The 22,977-nt window shown below is 51.5% G+C and overlaps 4 protein-coding genes across 4 annotated transcripts; 1 reads left to right on the top strand and 3 right to left on the bottom strand.

Annotated features, from left to right (window-relative positions):
* Positions 1-250: 250 nt before the first annotated feature.
* Positions 251-3,328, bottom strand: V2A60_001628 (adaptin N terminal region-domain-containing protein; the record flags this gene model as incomplete). The annotated part of the gene is made up of 4 exons (XM_083252986.1): positions 251-415; positions 467-2,394; positions 2,444-2,778; positions 2,832-3,328. 4 exons carry the CDS (start codon positions 3,326-3,328, stop codon positions 251-253), a joined length of 2,925 nt encoding a protein of 974 aa, XP_083109112.1.
* A 692-nt stretch (positions 3,329-4,020) lies between these two features.
* Positions 4,021-5,161, top strand: V2A60_001627 (S-adenosyl-L-methionine-dependent methyltransferase; the record flags this gene model as incomplete). Its single annotated transcript, XM_083252985.1, has 2 exons — positions 4,021-4,278; positions 4,340-5,161. 2 exons carry the CDS (start codon positions 4,021-4,023, stop codon positions 5,159-5,161), a joined length of 1,080 nt encoding a protein of 359 aa, XP_083109111.1.
* A 200-nt stretch (positions 5,162-5,361) lies between these two features.
* Positions 5,362-6,208, bottom strand: V2A60_001626 (actin-related protein 2/3 complex subunit 5; the record flags this gene model as incomplete). The annotated part of the gene is made up of 3 exons (XM_083252984.1): positions 5,362-5,575; positions 5,655-5,782; positions 5,954-6,208. 3 exons carry the CDS (start codon positions 6,206-6,208, stop codon positions 5,362-5,364), a joined length of 597 nt encoding a protein of 198 aa, XP_083109110.1.
* Positions 6,209-20,394: 14,186 nt separating this feature from the next.
* On the bottom strand, positions 20,395-21,352 carry V2A60_001625 (caspase family protein; the record flags this gene model as incomplete). The annotated part of the gene is made up of 2 exons (XM_083252983.1): positions 20,395-21,081; positions 21,155-21,352. The coding sequence occupies 2 exons, from the start codon at positions 21,350-21,352 to the stop codon at positions 20,395-20,397; spliced, it is 885 nt and encodes a 294-aa protein (XP_083109109.1).
* Between the last annotated feature and the right edge of the window lie 1,625 nt (positions 21,353-22,977).

Genomic DNA, 22,977 nt, shown 5'->3' with positions numbered 1-22,977 from the left:
TACATAAGTCACGATTGCGCAATCATATTCTGTTTTGCTAAACCTGCTGTGGGCAGTCCAAATTAGTCGTGAAACAGTCAAGGCCACCAACGCTTTCCATGTGATCTTTTCTTCAAATTTGTAAACTACAATGAAAACCCGCCAAACGCCAGATTGTTTCCACGTGCATATACAAATAAATGCCTGTCATCGGGGTATATGCCCTGACACTAGTGTCATTTTACATGCTCGTACCAACGCTGCCTCCCAATCATGATACCATGACATTTCCAAACGCATCGGATATTTCTTGTCTCGTAGGAGGCTCTGGCAGTTCAGGGCCTGCAGAAACACCCAGGCTTAGATGATCTTGCATCAGCTTTAGCAGTACAGCAGGCACCGATTCATCAGTTGCACGGATTGTGAGTCGAATCATCTGAAGTCACAGGTTAGCATAAATGATGTCATCAAGGAACAGGAGTCATACTTGGCTTCCGTAATTTGGCTCCAGTCTCAGGAGACAGCCAAATTTGCCGCCTTCTGTCGTATGAAGCACGCTGGCACCGACAATATTCTTGGGGTTGGGATCGACCATGTCAAGCACACGCCATCGGAATCCCTCCACAGATTTTCTAACAAACGTCTCTGTAATTTCCCGATTCTTGGCCTTGGCCTGCACACCGAAAATTGCCTGTGCTTCTCTTTGACCTGCGCTGATTTGCTTCCATCGCTTGAAGAAGTCTTCAGCCGATAGTTCCGCAGGGTCCATGAATTTGTGCATAGCAACGGGGAGCTTGAGCGTAACAGCCTGCAGAGATCCAGCCAAGTAACTAACTCGGATTGTTGGACTTTTTGTGAATGCCTTTTTGGCCTCAAACATGATGACTTGCTGCGACTGCCCACCGTGGACCAGGCTGTTGTCTGGTAGGTCTTTTACGTCCCACGTCAAATTGGACTTTTCACTTCGGTCCAAGTCCAAAGTGGTCGTAAATGAAGAAATTTCGCCAGGGTTTTTGTTTTTGAAGTAGGCAATGATACAAGCCATTTGACCACGATACTCAGATCGAATGCCTATTTGCAGCTGGCCATCTTCGTAGAGCACACCTTCGGACCGAAGCATGAGACGGTTATAGCCCTTTTCCCAGCCAGGCGATAGATGTGCGGCACTAGCCAGATTTGGGGCCTTCGCTGGCTCTGTTGGCGCGCTCATGTCCAGGCCTGTCAAGTCGTTGGTTCCGTTCGATTGTCCCCCGTTCGCTCCGTTGAGAGCATGTCCGGAGCTAAACGAGCGCTTCAGACCAGGCTTAGCCATACTCAACTCCGAGTTATCCGCATTTGCATCCTTGCCTCCAACGACCCATGTGCGTCTGTCGCTAGTATTGGCGTGCTTCTGGTGTAGTCTCGACAAGAGAGCCGACTCTCTTTCCGGGAAGGGGGGCATTTCATCGCAAACTGTCCTCAACAGGTCATCGGTAGGCAGAGTCGCAAGGGTCAGATATTCGCACGCTCTTTGTTGCATTTCTGAATCCAACGTGTAGCTGTGAATCTGAAAAACGTGGACCAGTCGGGGCTTGATTTCCGGGAACAGGTTGACAAATTTGATGAAGCACGAGAGAATCATGGCTCGAGTACTCGATGACGACGAGGCCAGTTTGTTCTGTAGAGCCATGAATTGCTCAATGGGGCTGCATCGCGGCTGGTCTGCAACCAAATGGCCGAATTCACCGAGGATATAGGCTCCAATTTTCACGAGTGTCTCGTGGCAATGATCCGATTTGATGTGCTGTAAAGCATTTTGCGCAGCATATATTTGCAGCTCTTCGTTGTTGGTGACAATTTGTGTCACACGCTGCCAGACTTCGTCGCTAACATGATCACCAGCCATGGCAATCAGTCTGAGAGAAATGTCGACGTACCACTGAACATCAGTAGCGTATTTTTCCGTCAGAATAGCAATCTTCAGTACCATTTCTTCTCGAATGGCGTAGTCGGCATTTTGGAGGTGGTGCAAAAGCTCGCCAACAATGATTCTAGCATTTGTAGAATCACACATGCTGTAGAGAAGATCCAATCCCTTGCGCCGAACGCTGATGTCACGATCCTTCAGCGATCCGAGAATTATGTTTTGGTGCTGTTTGATCGGAGAAAGTGTTCGCGTGCGTGCCGCCAAGTGCGTCATTGCTTCGAGACCTAGGTAGCGAACATTTGTCTCACGACTTTGAATGAAGCGACCTAGACGAGCGGAAATCTGATCCATGAGTTCGTGTTCGGTATCGAGATGAATAATAAGATTGATTGCTTCGAAGAGGACAGCATTCTGCGCATTGTTCTGCTGTACGTTTTTGCTCCCTTCTGTTGCCAGGCTCAAAATCTTTTGCAGAGCCTCCCGTAGCATATTTCGAACGTGGGTATCATCTGGGGCCTAGTTAGTCATGGAACAACATATCGGCCATGCTGGACAAACCTGAGGGCGCAAAATACTGAAGGAGCTTCAGAAGCTTCACTTGGAGCCACGGGCACGGAACCTTGTAGTACAAATAATCGGCCGTATACTCGGCGTCGATGACAATTCGCTTAAGTCGGCCGGCGGCTTTCGCGTAGGCGCCCTTGTACAGCTCTAGGTTGTCCTGTGCCACTGTCATCACCAGTGATGTGACAGAGAGAGCGACTCCGAGGTCATTATCATCCATCAAATGTATTAGACGATCAGCCCACTGTGGATTGACGATTTCGGGGCTCTTTCGGTACAATCGCAACAGGGTGAGAGCTGCTTTTTTCTTCACAAAAGACTTTGACGTGCTGTATGGAAGTATCAGTTGATCATCCTTCAACGTAAAGACACCGATACTCACGGAGCAATTAAAAGCCGATGCACATCACCACTTAGAGACTCGCCCATTTCGCGGCCTCCAACGTTGGCGATGGCGTGCAGGGCTAGGCAGTTGAAAAGTTCGTTGTGGTCCAATAGGTCCTTCCGAATGCTGTTGACTACAAGGTGTAGAAGTTCGTGCTTTTCGTGAAGGAATAGCGTGACGGCTAGATAGCCAATCTGCTTCTCCGAGTACTTTCCAGCGGAAATGAGGTTAACAGCTTCGAGATGGCCAAAGTCAACGTCCCAACCCAAGATATAAATGTACAGGAGCTTGCAGACATATTTCTTCTTGTGGTATCCATTGAGGTTTCCATCTTTGAATTTTTGTCGGATGTTGGCGAGCTCTTTGTTGATGCGCTTCTCTTCAAGCTCGCGAGCGCGGGCGTTGCGCAAATCAGCAATGAACTGGACCAAACCACGCATATTCGCGTTGCTGCTGCTCGAGCGGCCCAAGAAGCCACCTCCTGAGGACGACATGGTGGGCGTTTATTCGGTGATCGCGCGCGCAGGTCCAAAAAAAAATCCGTCTCGTGGTCGCCCCCTTTCCAAGATCAGCGGCTCTGGCGGGCTTCGTAGAAGTCGCAGGCCTGTTCGAAGTCGTGCAATGTTGGTCTTTTCGTTTTCGGCCGTCGTAGAAACCGCATACTCAGGTTCTAGAAATAGTACCGAGGCGGTCCAGCAAGCTATCAATGGCGTAGTTGTTCGCTTGCCGGGCACTCGTTTTAGGAGGGGCGAGACTGGACCGACGGTGGCGAGGCGGTGCCGAGCCACGCGGGCTACGGGTCTCTTCAGCGGGGTGTTAAAGAGCTCCTACAGACCGGGGAGGGTGCAACTCGACTCAGCAGCCGCAAAGGTCAGTGTTGGCTCAATGGAAAAGGAGGCCAGGTCGCCGAGGCTGCGTATTACGGTTGAGAGGAGTAGTCGAAGAAGTGGCGCGGCCAGGTGGTCTTGGAAGTGACGGCGGCGGCGGCGGCTGTCGAGCGACCCATGGACAGGGCCGGAGGTACGTACAGTGGGTGGGGATGTGCGTACCTGCCTTGGGACAGTGGGTATTGACTTTTCAGGGCTCTGGAAAGCTTCAACAAGGCCGTACATTACTAGCATTCAGCCCTCGTCTATTCACGCACTCATGCAGCTCTCGCAGGCTATTTTTGCCAGAGTTCAATGTCATGTCGACATGCAGGCGAAGCTTGAATAACGTGGCGAGGGTGCTTCCTCGACCCTCTCTGCAGCCCTACGTGGTACCTACTACGCAGGTTGGCCATCGAACCTATGCCGTGGCATCCTCCGCCGCACCGCGCTTTCAGGTCTTCAACAGGAGGACGAAATGGCTTCAAAAGGAGCGCGCCGGATCCAATGTGGAACAAGGCCGGCAAGCGGACTATCTCAAGGATGAAGTCGCCATGCGCGTAGCGGAAAGACTGCTTGTATGCTCGGAAGCCGCGTTTGCATTGCTGTGGCTAGCTTTTACTGACGCGTGGCCTCCAGGATATCAATCGACATTTTCCCAAAGTGCTAGACCTGGGAGCAAACAGCTGCAACATTGCCCGCGCCCTCACAGCCGACAACCCGGACCCTGATCCCGCCAAGCCAGAATCTGCGCCCCTGTCGACGCGCATTACGGAGCTGACCGCGGTCGATTCCTCGGAAACGCTTCTATATCGTGATTCTGGTCTTGATTTCAACAACAAGCTGGATATCACGCGTCGTGTTCTGGAAGACGAGGAGACTCTGCCATTCGAACCCGAGTCGTTTGACTTGGTCCTCAGCTCGCTCAGCATGCATTGGATCAACGATCTGCCCGGCATCCTCTCTCAAATTAACAATATTCTGAAGCCTGATTCTCCATTCATTGGAGCGATGCTCGGCGGCGACAGCCTCTTTGAGCTGCGCACCTCGCTGCAGTTGGCAGATTTGGAGCGTCGAGGCGGAATCTCGCCACACGTTTCCCCGCTGGCGGACGTGAGGGATGTGGGCGGGCTGTTGCAAAAGGCCGGATTCAAGATGCTCACGGTGGACGTCGACGACATCATTGTCGACTACCCAGACACCTTTGCCCTCATGCAGGACCTACAAGCCATGGGTGAAAGCAATGCCATCTTGGGCAGAGAAATGGGCCCTATCGGGCGCGATGTCCTGCTGGCCAACGAGGCCATCTACCGTGAGCTGCACGGTAACGAAGACGGATCAATCCCTGCCACATTTAGAATTATATACATGATTGGTTGGCGAGAGGGCGAAAATCAGCCTCAACCTCTTGCCAGGGGCACTGGCGAGGCCAGCTTGAAGGATCTCTTGGAGCAAAAATAGACTCGCCGGCCCAGGTCCCAAGCTCGTGTATTTTTTAATTGTAACTAGAATAGGGCCCGCCATCGGAAACAAGCGCGGCATATCAGTAATCAAGAGATGGGAGTCAAAGTATAACTTGTTTTTTTGGTTCTTCTATGTATGAAAGTGGCTTTTCCGAGTCGCAAGGCATGCATACCATCTTCCCCCATCCCATGTTTTTGTTATACTCGGCGCCAGTCAGTCATTGTTCTACCGATGCAACCCAGGCCGGCCACCTCGACGAGCTTCTCGTGCCAGCTAAGCATGACGCTCATGCCAGTTGACGCTGGCTCGTTGGACGCGCCGGGGCGTGCGCCGACTTGGCTGAAGCCGCCCGTCGGCTGTGGGGTGACTTTGGATCCGCGTCCGGCGTGCGATCCCGCCATTCCCTTGTAGCTGTAATTTCGGCTGCGTTAGGAAAGGTTTTTCTCTTGGAGCAAGCTCGGGGAGGGTGGCGTGTGTAGGTCAAGCGTACATGTACTTCATCAGGACATCGAGGCATTCGCTGCCGCCGGGCGACTCGTAGATGCGCTTCAGCAGCGGCGTCATGTCGCTTGCTTTGATCGACTGCAAGATTTCGGTGATTGTCTGTAGGTGGGCATCCTGTGGAAAAGGCGAGTCAGTCCAGTCGTTTCCTTTTAACGGCCCATGGCCCAACCCCTCGGTGCTTGTGGGAGGAAAGAGCCGACGTGCGGGAGAACATTTTTGCTCCAGCTGCTCTCCTGACCACACACGTCCTTTTTTTCGTCAGGCCCTCGTGGTCTGCCGGCTTACCTTGGCAGCATTGGTTCCGTTGTACACCGGCGTCTCCAGGCACCCGCGGAGAGCTCCCTCGGCGTCGCCGCCGCGCAGCAGCTGCCTGACCTGGCCGGACAGGCCGCGCACGTCGGCCTCGGTGATCTCGGGCTGCGGCGGGTGCAGGGTGGAGGTGTCAAAGTTGACGCTGGAGTCCTCGGTCAGGGCGTCAATGTTGATTGTGCGCCAGGCATCGCTGAGCGACGCGCTCGTGTGCTGCTGGATAATGGACATGGTTGTTTTTGCGGCGGAAGCCTGGGAGGCTGGGGGTTGTGGGCAGAAGCGTTCGTTCTCTCGCAAAATGGGCCGCTTGGTTGGAACAGGGGAGTCAGGCTCGAGAGCAATGCTCGTTGACGCAGCTGTCGAGGATGGCGATGAAGACGACGGAGGTTGTTGGTGAAGCTCCGCCTGGCTGCGTCACCGGGTTTGGCGGGGTTCTTGTCGGCGACAGAGGCTGAGAGTGGCTAGCAAAGGAGGTCGAGGTGGGGCTCGGGATAGCTTCATACCTCTGTACAGCCAGACTTGTATGTGCCATGTACTACGTCTGTAGTGTTGAAAACTCTAGAGGATGGTGTTTTCGATGCATCTATATGTTCGTATGGTTCTTTTTTTTTTTTTTTTTGCCTTTTCTTTGCCCACGCCGTTTTCGAGGTGTCACTCGATTTAGTCCATTACCTGTCAGGTCCCTCCCGTGGCACCTATCAATCTATACCCGAGATTGCTAGTAGTAAACAGATCAGAAACGATTCGTTAGTAACCATCCTACAGAGGGGTAAAGAACAAAAATCCCAACCCGGTTGCAGTAGCATAAGATACCGACAGCCCAAGCCAAGAGTAACCTCGTAAACCTTGCGAGCCCTTCGCACCACACATGCAACACCTACCCGGGAGCCAAGAAGGCAGACCTTTCGAATAAGTAGAGACAACAGGCGCATGATTCACACTCTAAACGGCAATTTGAGCCGCATTAACACCCGAATCAGCATGACGTCAAGCATGACGGGACACCTTAGTCGTCGAAAATTACTGTGTAGGCAGTGCTCATCCGCCCTGGTACATGACTACTGAGTATGATACGACTTGGTCTACTCCGTAGTTGAACGAGATCTACATCATCACCGACCAATAACCCATCGATGGATGCGGTTGCCAGTCAGTAACCAGCCATTGCATACTATACGACCCTGGTAGTAGCGAAACGCGGCAAGCCAACTGACTCGTCCGAGCGCAGCAACGACAACAGGAAAAAAAAAAAGAAAAAAAGAAGAAGGAAGGAAAGGGCCCACCGTCCACTTGATGCCATTCCAGGGCTACGGATTTTCTCGATGCTACCCTGCCAATTGCATCTCCCGATATCCGTTCAATAAACGTCTACAGTACCCAAGTATCCGCACCAGCAGCGGGCCGGGGAGGCCGCGAAAGTCCCCGAAAATGAGACCTCCACTGCAGCATGATGGTTGACCAGGGCATTGACGTGTCGCCTGATGGAGAGTTTGAGTTTTTACATGGAGGCGCAAGCGGTAGCATAAGCGCACTGGTGACAAGGTGGGAAGCCGCCAAAAAAAAGCCTCTACTTATTACCAGTAGTACGTACTGGTATAGAGAGAGAGAGAGAGAGAGAGAGAGTGGCCTGTGACAAGGATATTTGTTACAGAGACGACACCTAACACTCAAACACCGCGGATAGCTAGAAGCAAACGTGTCATTGCCAGCACTAAGTAGGTAACCTTCCTTGTTTAGAAGGTATTTATTTATTTATTTTTTGCCACCGGCAAGCCATTTCCCTAATAAGCCTGCGGCGTCCAATGCTGGACGCCTCAGCCTAGCCTAAACTCGTCAACTTTCTGGAGTGGTCCTGCAACTTGACTATCCTTGCTACGAGACGGCCAACAAACCCGCGCAGGTGGGACAGGACCCTACGAAGCTAGCAATAGAAGGGCTCCCCTTTTTTCCAGAAGAAAAGAAGAGAAAAAAAAATTGAATGAAAAAAAAATTAAAAATCAAAAATCAAAAGTCTTTATGCACCCCGGCTTTTTGGTTCTGGTACCTTGCAGGAGTTCCACAAAAGGGTGTTCGCAGCAGTACCGGGGACACGGTGTTGGAAGCAAAGAGAAAGAAAAGAAAAATAAATAAATAAATAAAAACCACCCCCCCTGAGTTCCGAAGAGGTTGGCCAGTCAAGTACTCTGTAGATTTGGCAGGAAGAAAAAATTTTCTTGTTAAAATTGCAGCGGCCTGGGGTACGGGCTTGGTGGAGAGGCGGCTGGCCTTCCTGGCTTCCGCGGGCCTAGGAAAATCCTCGTGTGGTCGCATTGGATAGTTCTGTCATTGTTGTTTAATAAGACACTCTCTCGGCGAAGTGTGTCTGGGGGTTGGTTTTTTTTTTTTTTTTTTTCCTGTCAGAAGGAATTCTGTTGGCTCCGAGGGGACGTGTCTGGTTAGCTTTGACGCGTAAATTGGTCACAATGACAGCCCGGTACTGACAAAGGCCGACTATGTTCCAGAAAAAAAAGCAAGAAAACGACAAAAATAAAGGTAAAAAAAGCAAAAAAAAAAAGATTGGAGCGATTGCGGTAACGGTTATCAATCGAGGCAACAAGTGGGACGAAGAAGTAAAAAAGTTGCCATTGCTAAAATGAATCCGGTACAACCATCAACGCCCAATGTCATCGTTGGGCTCTGCCGCCAAGGGGGGGGAAAGCAACGCAAAAAAAAGCAAACTGGCTTTGCCTCATGCGCTTCTCCGATCAACAACAAGCTTCAACAAACTCGGGTCGGGAATGGGGGCTCTCTCTCTCGCACCACACTATAACAAGTCCACTTTTGCAGCGCATTGCTGGGATCTGGGTACTTGAATATTCCGTCAAAGTGGCACAGATCGCACATGCACCGCCCCATGCATGCATGCCCTGCCTGCCAACCTGCCTCCTTGCCTGCCATTGCCACGGCACAGACTGTTTGCTCCAGTATGAAGCTGGGGCGGCCGGTATAGCCGTTACCAACGTTGTGCGCAATCAATCAAGGGTGACCGATGGCCTTTGTTGGTTTTTTTTTAGGGGGGAATACCGAGTCAGGACATATTGCCTCGAGATCAATATGAGCAAGGCCAACAAGTCACCGTTTGGGCTTTGCAGGCGCGCGCGCTGTCGCGAGTCAAATGCAACAACGTACGGAGTACTCAGTACTGTGCCAGTATATTTATAGCATGCAATTTTCTGTGTCAAAAAATGTCGTACAAGCGAAAATGACATTACCCTTATGCCAGTGCCGAGTGCAATACTGATACATGAATACAGGACTTGCTTCTGGGAGATTGCCCAATCATTGTACAGCTGCGCCATCGTTGTCTTGTTGCTGATTCCACCGAGTAGTAATTACCAGTATCAAGTTTGACTCCGCCCCGGGTCGAGCAAACCGAGACTCAAGACAGGTGACAGCGGTTGCCGCCGAATCGACAAGGCCTCTCCTCCTTTTCCCTTCTTTATTTTAAAATTTTTTTTGTCACCTCCCTCTCCTGTCCTGAGCCGCCGTTGACATTTCTGCCGAGGCGCGTTCACATGTGGGCGCGGACCGTGGGCCGGGAAGGGCCGCAAAGTCAGAGCGTAAATCGCCTAGGCCGCACAAACAACAACGGGAACGAAACCAACAAGTGTCAAACTGAGAAAAAGAAATGAAAAAGAAATAAAAAGAATTCTGAATCCAGTCTATACTGTCAAGTATAGGGCTCTAGACATCAGGCGACGGCGACTTGGTCCTTGCGTCCTGGACGCTTCGCAGTGACGCCCGGAACGGCACATTTGTTTGACTCGCATTCTCGCTTGACGACTGCGTCGGTATTAGACAACCGAGTGGACAGGCCCTTGGAGACGAGTGTTTCAAGTGCAATTTGGGAGCTGGGGAAGTCTTGCCCGAAGAGGCTTAAATCAGGAACGCGGAACAGGACAGACATTGCAAGTCGTATCCACTGGGGCCTTTGTACCCGCTGTGCTGATGAAGGGCTCCCAAGCAAGCTCACCCTTGGTGGCTGACGAGCTTGTCCTTTTCGGTCAATGGTCGGATGTAATGGTACATGCTATAGATTATCTCTAGCATCAGAGAGGCTCGCTCGTCGGTCGTGCGCCGGCTCGTCCAGATCGCGGGTGTGCCAAGTAGGAGTAATCCTCTTACATCTCTTCCTCGACATGCTCGGTTTCTCATTCATGGCTCCGTCTCGATTTTGCACTGCCAAGTTTCTCAGTCATCCTAATCCATCCCTACTACTTTGTTATTTTTCGCAAGAGGCAAAACTACCTAGTCAGAGCAGCAACCATGCCGACGCTAGTGTGTAAGCTTTGACAATCAACATTGTCAAGTAATGGTGAGATAATTACGGATACAGGGCCTAGCATTTTCTAGCAGCGTTTCCATAGCCCTGCTCGGGGCGCAGGTTGGCTTGACAAAGGGCTGTGGGACGGCGTGCTTCTAGAAGACTTCCATCTGGGGGGGGGGGGGGGGGGGGGGGGGGGGGGGGCCAAAAAGAAGGAGGGGCCCGAATTTTGTTGTCATGGCCAGTGTACAGGCTAGCCACTGCTAATCAAACTATCCGTTTGAACAAATTTTCAATGTCATACGAGAGAGACTATTCTGTTGTATGCATCGACCATGCCCGCCTTTTTTTTTTTTGTGTGTTGAGTAGCAAAGTCTGTGCTTGGCCTATAGAGATCTAAAGCAACGATGTCGCGTCGTGGCGCACGCCCGGTTGGGATGTTGGCCGAGATTTGTCCGCCCGCAAAGCATGATGATGATGATGATGATGATAAAAAAAAGTACAGATAGATGGCTGTCGCACGCACGCACGCACGTGGCTTTTCAGGGCGCGTCTGACGCTGTGCATAGCGGCTTTTCCGGGCGTAACTCTGCCAACTGAATCACGGCACCGTCGCAACTGGGGTTTGAGAGGTGTTTCGGTTGCCTCTGGCGGCCAATGCACGGCACTACTTGCTTGCTTGTCGAGCGCGACGGATTCAACGTGGTATTTTCGTGTGCAAGACGCCCGAGAAGCTACCTTGCTACTACTTACTTGGTTACTAGAGGGGCTGGTCATGGTGCGGCCTTATCAAGGCCATAGGGGGAGAGGAGGAAAACTTGCATGCCTTCTTCCATGCAAGCACCTGTCAGGGCTCGGCTAGAGCGCTTGCACGAAGCAAATGAGCCCTCAGTGTCTATGCGTGCAGGTTCGCTCATCAATTTCATCAAGCGACGTATCACACACGCTGTTGCCATGACGCTCGAAAGGGTCTCTGTGGCCATGGACTCGGTCGGGCACGCATCGCAGCTGGGCAAATGTGTGAGCATGATTGACTGAACTGCCAGCCGAGTCTTGGCGGTACATGGGTAATTGAGGGAGCGGTGCGAAATGCTTGTTGGAGAGCTCCTTTTCGGGTTCACTGATTAGTATTCAGACACAGAGGCCGTTTCCGAAAGTGAACAATCTGACACTTTCTGCTTACGGCAGGCATCATCACAGGCGAGCCGAAAGAGACGACTAGTATGCCCGTTTGCGAGGAAATGGAGCATTCGTTTCAGTGCCATCTGTTATTGCCAAACTGCTTTTCCTTACAATAGTGTGCAGCAGATTGGGCTTGTTCTACGGCACCATACTACCATATTGTTTGGCTCAACGGAGGCCGACAGATGAACTGATGAGGTATCGATCATCGCAACATGACATATTTTTTTTAACTGATTGCTCCGAGAACAGTAATAGTTGCGTTTCGTGAATAGCAAACCTGCCTCGAAATTCCTAGTCATGTCCGTACTGCTGTACAAAATTATCTGGCGGACACATGTCTCACTATACCCGTTACTATCGGCGATGGCGATGGGCTGTTTGTCAAGAAACTCGCTTTTTCAGAATTATTTAGTCCCCCCCCTCCCTCTCCCTTCTTCCCCCGGATTCCTGATATGCAGGGGGCGAAAGTTGGGAGTGTATCCTGTCAAAGTTGCATAGCAAAAGCCTGCGTTTGTTTGCCGCCCAATAGCAAACCCAAAAATACGGCAATGGAGGGCCGAGGGCAGGAGTGGTCTGGCTCTGCAGAAAAGCAAGCCACCGGCGTCACCTGCATGACACACTGCGTATGGCTCTCACGCAACCCGAGGATGACGCAGTGACTGTAGCCTGGAGAGAGAGAATGAGCATTCAATCGATTGAGTCATATGTGACTTTGTATGAGGGCCACACTCTTGTTGCGCGCGCAAGCGCCGCCTTGCCACGTGTTTTACGACATCCGCGATCATGCGCTGAAACTGCACACGCAGCGCTGCGTGCGAATCGACGACAGACGTACCATGTAAAAACCTAGGCAAATGGTGTGTGTGGCTTTTTTTTTTATTCTTGGCCCCCCCCCCCCCCCCCCCCCCTTCCCAAAGGGCAACCTAACGCGCGCTGTGGAGGGCATAAGGCTGGAAGCCAGCCCGATAACAATGTGCCGGCGCAGCCCCCAACAACATGGCGTCTACAGATTACGCACGGGATACCGAGCGTCAGCTTCGGCATCACTTGCCATCCTATATCCATACGCCCGTCGAGAGGTTACACCACTTCAGACCATTGGGCCCTGGCATCCTCCCCCCCCCCTCCCAATCCCTCCCCCGGCGACAAATAAGCTTTCGTTTCAATCACTACGCACAGTCCAGCCCAACGCTCCAAGTGGCCGGCACAGGTCCCGGTTGAGTTGAGGCCGAAACAATGCAAACGCGGCATGGTGGTCACTGGTTTAGTCGCATGGCTGTGCAGTTCTATCCGGTTCCCGCGGTATCGCAACCTGGTTAGAGAATGTAGACTAATAAAGGCCAATTTTTTATTTTTGGCCAAGATGAGCATTGATCAAAGTCTGAGGGGGGGGGGGGGGGGGGTAACGATGCCCTTTGTTGGGATGGGAGAGGGAGAGAAACAAGGACAGAGAGATAGAGAGAGGGTGTGGTGGTCAGGCCACTCGATAGTTGGTGCTCGTAAGCCAAGCACGGCAGAGTAATAAGCTCTTTAACAATGATACTGAAATAAGTCATGCAAGTCACCGGTCAGCACACGACAACTTTGAGGACAAATCCTTTGTGTTATACGAGCCGTGTGTGTGCGCCAAGTCTAGGAGAGGGCAAAGCTCGAGAATCTTTTCCGTTTTCTTTTTTTCCTTTCTCGTCTGTCTGTCCGTCTGTCTGTCCGTCTGTCTGTCCGTCTGTCTGTCTGTCTGTCTCTCTTTTTTTTTCCCTCTTGCCACGACAGGCAAAAAGTATCGCGTAAACAAAGTAAATCCAGCCCCAAGCGATGACCGACCGGGTAGAATTGCCCGCCCAAGGCTGGCTTGGGTGGCTAGTACTTGGGGCCCCCTGACCGAAAGCTACCCAATTAGTTTAGCATGGGACGCCTCAGGACGGGGAAGGCGGAACGGCAATGCCCACCGGCGGGCAGGCTCCAGTCTCCCTTTTTTTTTCTTTTTCTTTTTTTTTCCCTGGCAAGGTTGATTGAGAGGGCTTTTCCCTGTCTGTACTCTTGACTAGTTGACCAAGTAGGTAGGTGAGCTGCAAGAGTGCGAGAGAGGAAAAGCGAACCCGGTGCAATGGGAGGACGGATCGACACCCTGGCCAGGCACGAACCTGCAGGACCGACTTGGGCCACAGGAGGAGGCGCTGGTGACGTGGGCCCCCCTGGTAATAGCATACAGAAGTTCTGCCCCCCCCCCCAGCAGCAGCAGCAGCAGGAGCATCAGCATCATCATCATCACGGCGACTGGCGCTCTCGACAGCCACTGGTTAGTTACTTTGGAGGAGTGGTGCCGGCATCATGACGACGGGCGTCCTTGATGAGCCGCAGGGTGCCTCAAGGGAGGGAGTCAGCCAAACGTGTCGGGGAGGGGGGACGCCATCGTCTTTGTCGCCAGGTAGCCACGGGGCAGAAGAGGTTTCGCAAACAATTGGCAGCAGATGTCGTCCCGGCGGCGGGAGAGGCCAGCCACGGTCCCTTTTTGCCCGCCTGTGGCTTGCCAGTCAGTTGCGTAGTTGGTTTTGGCTTGTCGGCGCCCAAAAGAAGAAGGGTGTGTGTGTGTGTGTGTGTGTGTGTGGTCATGATCTCTCTCTCTCTCTCGCTCGGTCTCTGTACTTGCGGATTACAGATTACTTCTTCTGCAAGTAGAGTACTGACATGAATGTACCGAGTACCGGCACCATGGCAATGGGCATGGCATGGCATGGGCTGACGGGCCACACTCAAGTCACAAAAGTCTCCCCTTTCATTCATTCCCCCTGTTCGAAGGAGACCCGACGAGTGGGAAATTGCCCACACCCCCCTCCTTCAAGTACTGAGTATGTCCTTACTGAGTACGGCTTAAACCCAGGGACGAAATGGACAGGGGGTGGTTAAAGTGCTTTGGCCTGCTTTGGCCTGCTCTGGCCGCGCCGCGCCGGGGACAACGGGCGCCGCATTATTATTTTATTTAATCATTATTCTTTTGTTAAATTGTATGTACCCGGCAGGGGGCCAGTTTTCCTTCTTTTTCTTTTCTTTTGTACCTTTTTTTTTTCTTTCCCTCTCTTCCCTGGGGCTTGCTCAAGCAGAGGACGGACCACATACGCCCCAATGCCCTCGTCTCCCTCCCTGCTGGTATGACTCTGTCTGTCTGTCTGTCTGTCTGTCTGGCTGTCTGTCCACACACCCCCCCCTTAACAAGGTGTAGGCACGCAACTTGTTGGCGTAGCCAGACACACACGCTCTTTTTTTTTTTTCTTTACAAAAGCTCACGCTCCCTCCCTTCATTTGACCCGACTTCTCTTTTTGTGTCGCTCTATTCCATCTTGCTTTCCTGTTCATCCCTAATACCCAGCGTTCTCTTGGATTTGTCGATTGCCTGCTTACTTGCTCGCTTGGATTTCGAGCCTTTCATCTATACCACAATCACTTACACGCACTCTCGCACTCATACTCGCTCACACACTCATACACCCCTTTATTAATCTACTTGCCGCCGCGCAACCCACGCCTACAACGACAAATCGAACCTTGTCGAGATCGCCAGGTTACCGTTACACGCTTCTGATATACCTGAATTAAGCGCCGATAGAGATTCGCAACTCGTCGCTTCTCCTTGTCGCCTCCAGCTTGTGTTTGCTATGCGCAGCTCTCAACGGCAATCGTATCCGCTTCGTCGATAGTCTCAGTCAGCAGCTCGGATCACCTCTCGGTCCGCAAGTCGTATTCATATTCGCAATCAAGCGAACCCTCCGTCGCCGACTCCTCATCTTTCCAGAGAGCCTATTCTCGCTTCGCGTTGCCTGAACCAACGCGCCGGTGCCGATCTACCCCTCGCCTCGCAACTCACAACTGGCCTAGCTTCTCCCCGACACCCGACTTTGTCCAATATTATTGGCAACGCTGATACCCTGGCCGTGCTTCGGCTCTCTTCCTGGCTCTATCCTACTCCAGCCGTCATTCATTCTCTCCCGTGCTACCGGAACGGCTTCTGGAAAACCGCCACACCCTGCAAGCTTGGTAAGTCGAAACGTAATGAGTTTGCCTTCGCTTTCCCTGGTCCTCTTGACATTGCCGGATCATTGTCGACGTTGCACCGCCTTGGCAAGCCGATCAGCGTCTGTCATATTCGTTCTCGTCTGCTCTTACTATATAATGCACTGCCCACCAAGCACAAGAACGAATGGCTAACCTTGTCTCGCCAGCATCACCGCACTTGCATCTCCCGGCACCCGTTCAAACACAACAATCACAACCACCACAAAAACCACCACAATCACCACAACCGTCACAATGGTACACGACGATACTTCAGTGCGCAACATGGGCCGCGGTGCCTACGATATAACTGGACTGCCAAAGCCGCAACCTCCCCCCAAGCCTCGATAAAGTCGGCCTGGTTTCTTTGAGGCGGGCGAGCGAAACAGTATCGCGTGTTGTGCAACACGACCTCGCCTTCAAATTGCGATCCCTGTCATATTCTTTTTTGACTTTCCGATTGTACCACTACCTGTCTATAATGCTCCTTCAGCGATACGACTTTTTAATTTCGCCTCTGTTTTTTCTTATCGTCGACACTACACAAAAAAGGCTCGCTGCCAATCCTTGCGTATCAGCATCAGGGACTTACAGGAAAGCCGACTTGGAGGAGTCGCCTTTCCAGACTTTGGGAATTTTTTTGCTTTTTATTTTGACACCACCGAAAATGGGTGCGTGCGGCGTTTGAACATAGACGGATTTGGGCCCAAAAAATTTTCCTACTTTTTTTCTTTTTCCCTTCTTTTTCCTGCGATTTTGCTTTTTCTCTTCCGCACTTGTCTGCCACAAGCCATCGGATTACCCATGACACATTTTCCGGATCAGCCACACAGACTTGCCTTGTCAGATGTCATCTTTTTGCGGCAGGGCGAGACCAGACACCAACAACCAGCGACCGAGGACACTCGATGGAATGCAGCCTCATCGCGACATGTCTTGGAACCGCGCACACTGTCCCCACCTTGTTGGGGCGAGCCTCTGTTTTGGATGTGATTGATCACCAGAATAAAAAGTCTATGGTTTTTGTCACCGAAGACGGCTGCACTGGTTTTCGGTTCGTGGTCAGCGCTCGATCCGTCGATACACCGCATCTGTCTGGCCGGGCCTCAAGAAAACGAGGACAGATTATGTTGTCTTGTAATATTGTGTTGTTTTCCTAGTTGTACTTTTACCCCCTTTTGGCACACAGAACATTTAGATGGGAAGCAGAGTGCGTGAGCTCTTGGTTTGGGAGAATGCCTTTTGTTCGTTTTTTACAATTTCCTTTGCGTATCAGATAGACTACCAGATATTAAGACATGACATTGTACCAAATCTGCCTACCTACCTCAACCTTGTGTGTGTACCTGTGATGAATCGAAAGATGCACGATTGACTATCGGATCCGATTCGATGTGGGTAACATGATGCGGAGCGTGCTTTGATTTCGATGCGGGGGAGCACGGGGAAAGGGTTACCTCGCATGGTTGTCATTGGCAGACGTGGTGTGGCGTCTCAGGTCTCTGCAAAATCATGATTACATATTAAGAGTCAACTTCAAGTCACTGTGGTAAAAGTAGAGACACAGTGTCACCATACATGTACGCTGTCAAGTCACAGTCAGTTTCGACAGCACATTCGAGGGACGACGACTGACTGGGATGGGTGTTTGGCGCCGATCAAGGGTGCACAAGTCTTTCCATCTCGCGATAGTAACTACAGTTTTCGGCGCGTGGGCTGCGCAAAAGGTTGGCCGTCTGAGTTTTGGGAGGAAGTAGCTTTGCGGAAGGTTAGTCAGTTACTTAGCGGCCACCCGGATTCTGGGGACGAGATGGCGATTGTGCTAGACTCGATTGAGAGTTCCGCGACCCAGCCCATTGTGTGTCTAATAACTTTTAAGCGGTTTGGAGACAAGACTTGGCACGCACACTGCAAGGGCAGGCAGGCAAGTACCGACACGCCGGCACAGTTTGGTCCATTACGACGACAACCCCCCCCCCCCCCCCTTTCCTCTGGCAAGGAGGGGACAAAAGCAAGCACAAAAAGAGGAAACAGATCGGACCGGCGGGGGACTTCTTTTTTTTTTTTTTGTGCGAGTGCTGAATGACAAAGAGACATGACGAACCCGTGGATCTCGATAGCAGACTCAGGAAGATGAAACGACAAAAGCAGGGAGAGGCAAATAGAGATAGTATAGAGAAAACAAGCCGATGATGGAAAGAGGAGGTGGGTGAGACGCGTCTCTCAACTATTTCTTTGCCCTGGTGGTTGGTTTGGCTGGCGGCGGTGTTTTTCGGTGCACTCGACGGCCCAAGGGGAGGTGGCATAAAGGCGGGGAGAGGGAAGGGGAGGGAGGGGCGTGTAGGCAAAGGGAGAAGGAGACGAGAGAACAAGTGGAAGAACCAGCCAGACACATCTGCAGATGTCTCTGCTCTACTCCCCTCCCCCACTCGAGAACCTCATCATTGTCATTCGCGCGGCAACGCAATGTAAATATCCAACGAGATGGGTAGTATGGGTAGTATGACAAACTCCCTACCCTGTGGCGCCAGCGAGTGATGTCGAGGGGGCGAGAACAATTCGGTTTCCTCGTCAGTGAACCATGAAATACACCCTAGGCCGACAACAGGGCGAATACAATGAAGAGTTCAAAAGTGGCTCAAAGTGGCTGGCCAAGTAGTTTGTTGGCCGCATCAAGCGAACCTGGCGAGACTGCCCTCTCTTTGCTTTTCCTCCCACTTTTCTTCGTCTTCTTCTTCTTCTTCTTCTTCTCTCCCCCTCCTTTCACCATCCATCCATTGCTCAATTGCAAAAAAAAAAAAAAGTAACATGATAATAATAATAATAAAGAATTCTGCCCTGGTTTGGGACGGGAGAAAAAAAAAAAGAAAAAGAAAAGCCAATCACAGTGGCGCTGAAGATCGCATTCCCCAACATGAGCTGAAACAAAACTTTGCCATACAAAATAGCGTCGTACCACCACAGCGGCGCGGGCAAACAAAACTCGCGCCACACGCTCAGCATTTCGAAGGGGCAGAGAAAGAAATTCTGGCTCGGAAATGTGGCAAAACAGCTTTTACTTTTTTTTTTTTTGTTCTCTCGAGGCCCCCGTCACGTTTTTGTTGATTGCTTCTCACGGCAACGGCATGCCCGAGGTGGCCCGTCGGGCGTGACTTTTTTCCTGGGAGGAATCCTTGATACAAACTCTGACCTGATCGATTCAGATGAGCATTGCAAGTTTTTTTGCTGGCATACCATGTATGACACGGCAAACTCCGAGCACCACGGGCTTAGCAGCCTGCGAGCGCTGACGGGGTCTATAAAGCATAGATTGCGAGTTGCTACAATAACCAAGGCCTCTCTTGCCCCCCCCCCCTGTGATGGTATGCTAGTATCGTCCGCGAGAACGTTCCTCTTTAGGTATAGATGGCCTTGTCCCCGGGGAATGGTTTCTTTGTAACAGAGGTCTGAGCTGTCCAAGCTGCGGCTCTATAAAAAGCAACGACGCAACGCCACGATGCAAACTAAAATGCTGGTGCCTACATTTGATCCAGGCTCCCGGGTCATGAAACGAAACAAATGGACAAAAAAAAAAACCCCCCAAGAGGATGAGAAGAAAAAAGCAAACTGAGGGCAAAACGAAAATCCAAAAGCGTCTACTCTATTCCTCGCAAAATAGCCCTTTCCGTCCAGGCGCGGCGCGAGTCTCGAGTTGATGGCGGCGGACGGAACGGACGGGCCGCACCGATCAAGGCGAATGGCCCAAAAGACGGGCTCGCATCTTGGATGGTTGACTGGAATGAACATCGTAGCGCCGCAACGCTCGCAATTTTTTTCATTTTTTTTTTTTTGCGGCAGGCGTGGCTTTCGATCTCGTCGTGGAAATCACTTGGGGGATGATGCTTTCGAGCAACACAGCTACTCAGTATATCAAAGTCAAGAAGCTTGTGAGTAAAGTCTCAGGCGCTTGATGACTCGATAAAACCCGCAGATGGTATGTTTTTTTTCTTCTTTCTTCTTTCTTCTCTAGATGGCAGGTCATTTAATTTCGTCTTCTTTCCCCGCAGCTTTTTGACAATTTGAAATCTCTTGCATAAAACTTGGGGGTTACTTGCTTTTTCTTTTTCTTTTTTTTTTCTTTTTGGAATCGGCCTCCCGCACCACGAACAGTGCGTCCATGCTATCAGCCAGGGGCTGTTGGACGTGTAGACCAAGAAAAGCAAAAAAAAAAAAAAAAAAAAAAAAAAACAGAAAAAAGAAGGAAAAAAAAGGAAAGAGAGCGAGTGAGCTGAATAAAAGAGACTCGCACAATTAAATGATGGGATTCGCACAAAAGCAAAGTAACCTAATACAATTCCCTAGCTCCTATGCTTGAGACAAAGAAGCAATTCTTTTCAAGTTGGCCTTGCTTTTCTTCACATGCGACACCGATACGCGATTGGACTCGGTCGCATATACTCCGTAGACCTACGCAAGTGGGAGTGTCAATAGTAGATTCAACGAGGGCTGTGCAGGAACCCGGACATGGTCATCTTTTGGTCTGTTAACATGCCGTCTCTGCGTCATGGTAGGCATAGCCTTTGAAAACAAGGAATCATCAACTATAGACCGATAATTGATGTTTCTATTTGTAGGGTACATCTGAATATTCCAAAGAATATGCCGCCACAGTGCATCTTCACTTGCCTAGCTTCCAGTTTTAATCTATTCCACGAATCTATTGATCGCCGGAAACACAAAAGAATAGTAGGTACTGACACTTTCGATTTATAGAGTCAACGGCCTCTCAAGGTCCATCTGTAGACCAACAGAAAGCTGTGGCACCTGCTCATAGTTGGATTGTCGCAGGCACAATCGCGTCTCATACAACGTCTGTAGAGAATAGAGAAAAATCAGCAACATATTACAAGCGGGGCTTGCTGCTTTCACCGGCAACGGCGAGCCTTACCTGCAGGAAGCTCGGGTTCGGGAACCTCCTCATCACCTGCAAAAACGCCCACGACATGGCGCCCTCGTTGACGCCGCCAATGTTGGCGTCGGCGCTCGTCTGGTCGTCGCGGCAGCCGGAGAACATGGTGACCATCTTGTGCTCCTGCTGGTACATGGCGCTGTCCTCGTCCTCGCCGAGCCCGGCCTGCTGCTGCTCCTCGCCCATGTGCTTGAAGGAGCGGAAAAAGGACGTGGCGCCGGCGTAGAGGTCCCGCGCCTCGGCCAGCTTGTCGAAGCTGAAGCCGCCGCGGAGCAGGTCCGAGGCCTCGCTCATCAGATGCACGCCCTCGCGGATGTTGTCGATCAGGCTGACGTTGCCCTCGTCGTCCGTCTTGTACACGTACGGCAGCTCGAGCGCGGAGCCCGAGTGGCAGCAGTCCAGGATGGCGAACAGCGTGCTGTTGGGCGGCATGCGCGACACGAGGTGCTGGTGCAGCGTGTCCGAGTCGATCTGGCCGCGCTCCTCAAAGTCGACCGGGCAGATCGTGTCCAGGATGCCCGACGGCCGCTGGCCGGTCGGGTCGCGGACCTGGCCGCCGTGCCCAGAGTAGTGGAAGAAGTTGCAGGTCCCGGGCTCGCTGACGAGCCAATCGATGGCAGCCTGGAAGAAGTCAAAGTCAGCCCCGGTAAATCCAATGGCTGGGCCGGGGGAAAAAAAAAATTTGCCCACTTGCCAGCATGTTATGCCCACTGGGATAGTACATGCCCCCCAAGTCATCTCTCAAGATGACCTGAGACTGGGGATCCGACGAGTAACCCCGGTAGCTGAGGAACTCGGCAATGTTTTCGACATCTCGGTGGCAGCCATTGAGCTGGTGAGAGCTCTCCAGATAATTGATTCCAATCAGAAGGGACTTCTTGCGCATTTCCATGATGGCGTCGTCGTCGTTGGGTGGCGGTTCCTTTGTTTCCGGAGCGTTGCAGGTGGCTTGCGCTCGCTTACTGAGTGAGGGGTGCCTATTTTGCCCTGCCACACTCGGATGAGGTAATTACTGCGGGTTGCAGCATGTGGTTTTCCGTGTAGACACCTGCAGGTCCAGACTGATTCAGCGGCTTTTCATCATTCCCACGTTCAATCGCATCGCCCACTTTGCTTTGCGGTTCTGTGCATAGCGCCGACCAACGTCGTCGGTACCGGCTGCTTGAAAAGAGGCGTCGTGTTGGATGCGTGAGTCTTGTATTACGGGGGTGGACGGTGAGGTGCCAGCGGAATCCTCGATTTCTGATATAGAGTTGCCAAAAGATGTCGTACGCAAAAGCAAGGGAAACCAAATTACTTGCGGCTCGCGCAGATCACTTTGTCGGAGGTGGCTTACCTGGCGAGATAGCCGTGCCGATCACATCAAATGTCTCATTGGTGATGTTGCTGAGTGCCTGGGTTTATAGCGGAAGCTTTCAGAGGTAATTCTTTTCTTTTTTGCCTACAAGATGCAGTTGCAATGGCATGTTTCGAAATGAATCAAAAATTCAGCAGAAATCTTGCCCCGGTCTTGGCATATCGAGATGCACATCCTTGGCAACATTGCTGAAAGTGGCGCGACAAATCACAGCCACCTCCGCTCGTTGACCAGAGAGGCAATGTCTTCTCTCGGGATAAAAGGGCATTCGCTGGGACAAAACTTGCTAGGAAAGGAGAAACTCTGACTTGTTAATTACAGGAGGCCCTGGATGGGAGTTTTCGGGCGGCGCCCGGTTTTATATTTCGAAGCTTACTGACGGAAACGTCCAGATGCGGGAATATCCCGGGTTTTCCGTCCATCGTATCTTGTGAGACAAGTCAACTTTGTGGAAATAATGCAGAACACGCCACGAAAAGGAGAGCATTGGGTAGAATAGTGCTTTACGAAGAAGGGTTTGCAACTTGAACGTATGCTACTGATGATCCTTCAAAATTTCTCTTACACAGTTCTCTGACCAAAGAATGAATGTGAATGGCAACTTCCAACTGCTTGAAAGGGGTTATACCGGGGACCAGGCTACTTTCGGCTGCATCTACTTTAGGACTCAACCGATGTGGCGCGTGCCTTGGTCGCCATTCATCACGCCAAAGTCTTGGCGCAAATTTCAACAGCACGCGCAAATTCTGCGAGTAATCGGGAAAAGTGCAGACTTTTTCCAGCAGGCGAACAGCTCGAGAGTAGGCCTGACCGAGAAGAGACGGGTGCCGTGTGCCGGCATTGCCTGTCCGTGGATAGAAGATTCGGGACCCCTTACATGGGATAAAGCGGGCACAAGTGTTCAGCTAAACTGCACCTTGAGAAATTGAACGTCTTGGCAAAAGACTCTTTCAAATATGGGTTTGCCCGGAGGAAACGGCAAGCAAAAAGTCAGCAGACTTGTAAGCAATGACGACCGACTTGCCCGCAATTTACGTCACAGTCCCGCCGATATATGGCCGCGCAACTTGTAGTTATCCTCTTGCCGGCCAAAGAGCAGAAACGGCGTGTAGTTGACATGTCACGTTACTAAGCTGAACCACTTCCGACTGTATATTGGC

Source organism: Cordyceps javanica, chromosome 1 (genome assembly GCF_051103115.1).
Source record: "Cordyceps javanica chromosome 1, complete sequence".
Taxonomy (NCBI): Eukaryota; Fungi; Ascomycota; class Sordariomycetes; order Hypocreales; family Cordycipitaceae; genus Cordyceps; species Cordyceps javanica.
This window is presented reverse-complemented; position numbering and strand designations above follow the sequence as displayed.